The 4,163-nt window shown below is 32.3% G+C and overlaps 1 protein-coding gene across 1 annotated transcript in view; it reads left to right on the top strand.

Annotated features, from left to right (window-relative positions):
- LOC111088367 (glutamate receptor-like) overlaps positions 1-1,847 on the top strand; it is a 24,250-nt gene extending 22,403 nt beyond the window's left edge. Inside the window, exons 9-10 of the mRNA XM_022398279.1 lie at positions 583-872; positions 1,458-1,847. Of these exons, the coding sequence (XP_022253987.1) occupies positions 583-872; positions 1,458-1,695 (528 nt within the window). The 3' untranslated portion in view covers positions 1,696-1,847. The remainder of the gene's footprint in view (positions 1-582; positions 873-1,457) is intronic.
- The last annotated feature ends 2,316 nt before the right edge of the window (positions 1,848-4,163 follow it).

Consider the following 4,163-nt stretch of genomic DNA (forward strand, 5'->3'; position numbering starts at 1 on the left):
AACGGAACAAACTGTCGGAAGTCTGATATTAGAGAAACTAGTTTCGACACAGAAGACAGACAAGGTGAAATTGAAGAGGACACACGAATGTATCTAAACTAGTTCCTCTAATATCAGACTTCCGACAGTTTGTTCCTTTTACTGTGGTTTTTCACTATTTTCTATACACGATATTGTGTTCTTTTATTATTATTAGAATGTTATCTTCTCTACTTCCCACTTCTAAAGAAGCAAGATAAACGATAGCATCGTAACCTGTTTTTTTTAACTCTTGCAATACAGTTTTACATTCTTTTCTTTTATAAAAAAAATAGACAAACTCACAAGAATTTCTTGAAACATTGAACGTCATGATCGAAATCTAAGAATTTTGTTATTTTATCTCCTACCTATTAGAATAATTTTTTTACATGCTTTTCCTGCTTTTATTTCTAAGAATTATGTTTCACGAACTCCCTTATGCAAATAAGAATAAAGGCATAACCAGTTTCTGATTTCCGAAATATTTACCTTATTATAAACCATTTAACTATTTGTAAACGACACAAAGCATTTGATCTATACTTAAAGATATTTTTTCAGACTAGCCCACATGAAACTTATCGGGAGATCTGGTCTAGAATCAAAGAAAAACCTGATTCCCGACTGCCTTTCCAAGAGCTAGAAAAAGATGAAGTTCTGGACATGGTAGACGCTGGCACACATGCCATAATTATAGACACAGTAACGATCAAGGGTATTCTCAATAGGAGGTTTCTCACTGGAAAGTCCTGTCAGTTCCACGTGTCTACGAAAAAGTTCCATGAGACTTTCTTAGTGATGATAATGAGGAAAGACTTGGAAGCAACAATAATGGAAGGAATAAGGACGAAGTAACTCAATATTTTAAATTATAAATAACTTTTTTGACATGTTACAGGTTCATCATGCAGCACAAAAAAATAATTGTTTATTACTTTTGTAGTCATCAGAATCGATTCTTACTTCTATCCATTTAAAAAGATGATATATCGTTCAGACAATTCGGTGTTTTATTATAGCTGAAAGGTCTGCTTTCAATTTAAGCCGGTTTAAAACAGTTTTAAGCCTGTCATTAAGATCGCTTTTAAATAGATAATTTAATAGAAGATAAACTGAGTTTCGTACTTGCTTATATCAAAGGTCTCCACTTAAGGGCAGAAATTATTTCCGATATATATATATACGATTTCAAAAAATCGTCACGCGTTTCTTTATTGTAGTAATTGTCGTTAGATCTTGAAATATTTCTATTCAATTGATTCACATGTAACAAAAACAGAGAAAATGAATACAGTTCCATTCTTTCATTTCTAAGGATGTTGTTATATTCATTTTAGATCTTTTAAACGCACTTTGGCATAATTTAAATAGATCCGTTTATTATTTATTTATTTGATTTCAGTGCTTAACTCTAATATTACCGTGTTCTTTATCAGTATCGACAGCTTCACGCAAAGCCACCTATTAACTCGTTGGATAGAAGATATGACCATCAACGGTACAAAATGTCAAACCAATACTGCCAAAGATGTCGGAGCTCTCAACACTGACGATTTGAGCGGCGCGTTTCTGTTGTGGCTGTGTGGTCTTATGACGTCTCTCTTTGCATTTACTGGAGAATTCGTTCTTTGGCGAAAATGTGTCAGGCATGGTTATTCTGTATCAGGAGTTTAAATAATCTTTAAATGACAAGAACGTGAGAATCAAAATGTCTTTAGTTCTCAGAGGACTTAGTGGTATTCTATAAGTAATACTAAGATTTTATGAAATGATAATATACTCGGTGTAGCCTGTTATATCACACTGTAGCTTCTCAAAATATGAAATATGGGATAATAAAATTTATTATTACTACGGCTCTAGTGTCATAATATTTATACCTTGAAAGACAAAACAAATTTGTTCATTTTTCGGATATTAAAATAAAACTTTATGAACGATTCCTAATCAAACATCTGGATTATTAAAAGCAATACTGCCGAAAAATAAATTAAAATTAATTTTAATTGTACTTATGAATATATATATATATATAGCTTTAATAAATGATGTTTATCATAGAATTTAAGAAATACCATTTTTAAAACTTAAATAGCTGCGACTTCAAATTAATTATCATAAATAACTGTTACATTGAAATAACATGAAAAAAAGGCTCAAAAATATTAAATCGCATATTATTTTCCAATGTCCATGTGTAAGTGAAGGCTTATATTCAACTGTATAATTGAAATGAACATTGTTTAAATAAAACAATCCACACGAAAAAGAAACTCGTGGGATATACTTATAACTACAAGATTGACACTGAAAAGTCACCAGCACACGTCAACTTTGTTAATATTAAAAATCATGTACTGTTTTCAAGTGTTACTTTTTGTACTGCTGTCTGCAACAGCTACATATGCATGTATATGTACATATACACATAACATGCTGCTTGTGTATACAGTATCCAGGACTAAAATATTGCACAGTCTGTAACTGTTTAAACTGTAAATGCATATGCAGCGTACCTGCAGTACGTAATGTAGAGTAGATTGAGTTTACCGAGTATCTATATTTTGAAACACTTTAAATAATGGACGTTTATTACAAATGCTTTGGACTGACCAATTGCATTTCACGCACTTCTTCCTGATAATTGATTAAAAGTAATGTTTATACAGTATATGTCCAAAGAAAACTGATAATTTGAGAACATAAGTGATGAAAAAGTGACAAGATTTTGACACAGTAGTTTCTTGTGTTAATATGTAAGTATCGTTTTATTGCAAAATTCAAATGTATGTTCAATAATTTTGCGTGCATGAAGTGAGATTCAAAACATTGGAATGAACACCAAGAAGAAAGAAAGAAAACTAAAAAAGAAAGAGATAACAGGAACTTAGGAGCAGAATTACAAGAACGAGTCGTTAGATTTACAGAAGAAATACAAACACAAGTCATATTGATCAGCGATAAGATCCAGAAAGCCATAGGAGATTTAAGGAAGGATTATAACAACAAAACTGAAGAAGTATAAAAAAACACCAATGAAATATAGAGGGGTTATAAAAGCAAATCGAAGGATGAAATCAACCACACCTCTCTCTATTTGGATCTGCTCAATAATTACAACCTTAGATAACTTTAACTATGCAATATGGAATAAAAGAAACAACTTGATCTACACCTGTTACCACCACTACTTTGCTATTTATAGCTGAAGGACATTCGTTGACTACTTTTCCTACAGCACTAATTCACCAAGCTTTGAAATTTTGCAGGTCAAGTCATTTACATCTACCAAATCAAGAAGCTAACAGATTATGATGAAAGTGTACCATGGGAGATATATCAGGCTAAGTTTAAATAAATTTCCAAGGTAAATATGTGGTATTTTTAGGTAACATCGATTTGCTAACAAGTATCAGACAGGAAAACCCGCAAATAACAATAGATTCGAGCAAGAAATAAGGGAAGTGTTCTACAGTTGATAACTTGGCTGAATTGTAAGTTGTATGAGAAATAAACAGATTCGGCAAACTTAAATGACCGTGAAAATAATATTTATTTAGCTTGAGTTTAATATAATAAAAGGTAGGCAAACAACGATTTGTAAGCATAAGAAAAAGTTTTATTAATGGTTTCGACAGAACATTGGTCTGTTTTCTTCATGTAGTGTGTTCCACCATCCATAAAACTTTTCCTTATGCTTATAAATCGTTGTTTGCCTACCTATTATTAATCTTTATCTTTGACACAACATAAAAAATAGGGTGCGTACCTGTTTAGACAAGTGGACGATCCCCTCTACCGGCTCAATGAATATCTCGCCAGCTTTCCGTCACGATGAAAATGAAGTAGACCTGAACAAAGAAAATGAGCTTGGACTTGAATATCATCTTTCTTTTTTTGTCCTGTAGATGGCGAAACTTCATGACCTCTGTGTCCTGACAGCATTAGCCAGCTATCAATTTGAGGTAAGGTCATAGTTAGGCCAGCAAGGATAATATTTCAGTTTTAACTAGTTCAACCAAGGCTCAAGATATATCACTGATATATCCTTGCGGGAAGAGTACGTCATCTAACAAAAGAAAAAAAGGGATGAGCTGGCTAAAACAAGAGAATATTGTTACGATAGCGGAAGTCTACGTGAC

Source organism: Limulus polyphemus, unplaced genomic scaffold, assembly GCF_000517525.1.
Source record: "Limulus polyphemus unplaced genomic scaffold, Limulus_polyphemus-2.1.2 Scaffold3624, whole genome shotgun sequence".
Taxonomy (NCBI): Eukaryota; Metazoa; Arthropoda; class Merostomata; order Xiphosura; family Limulidae; genus Limulus; species Limulus polyphemus.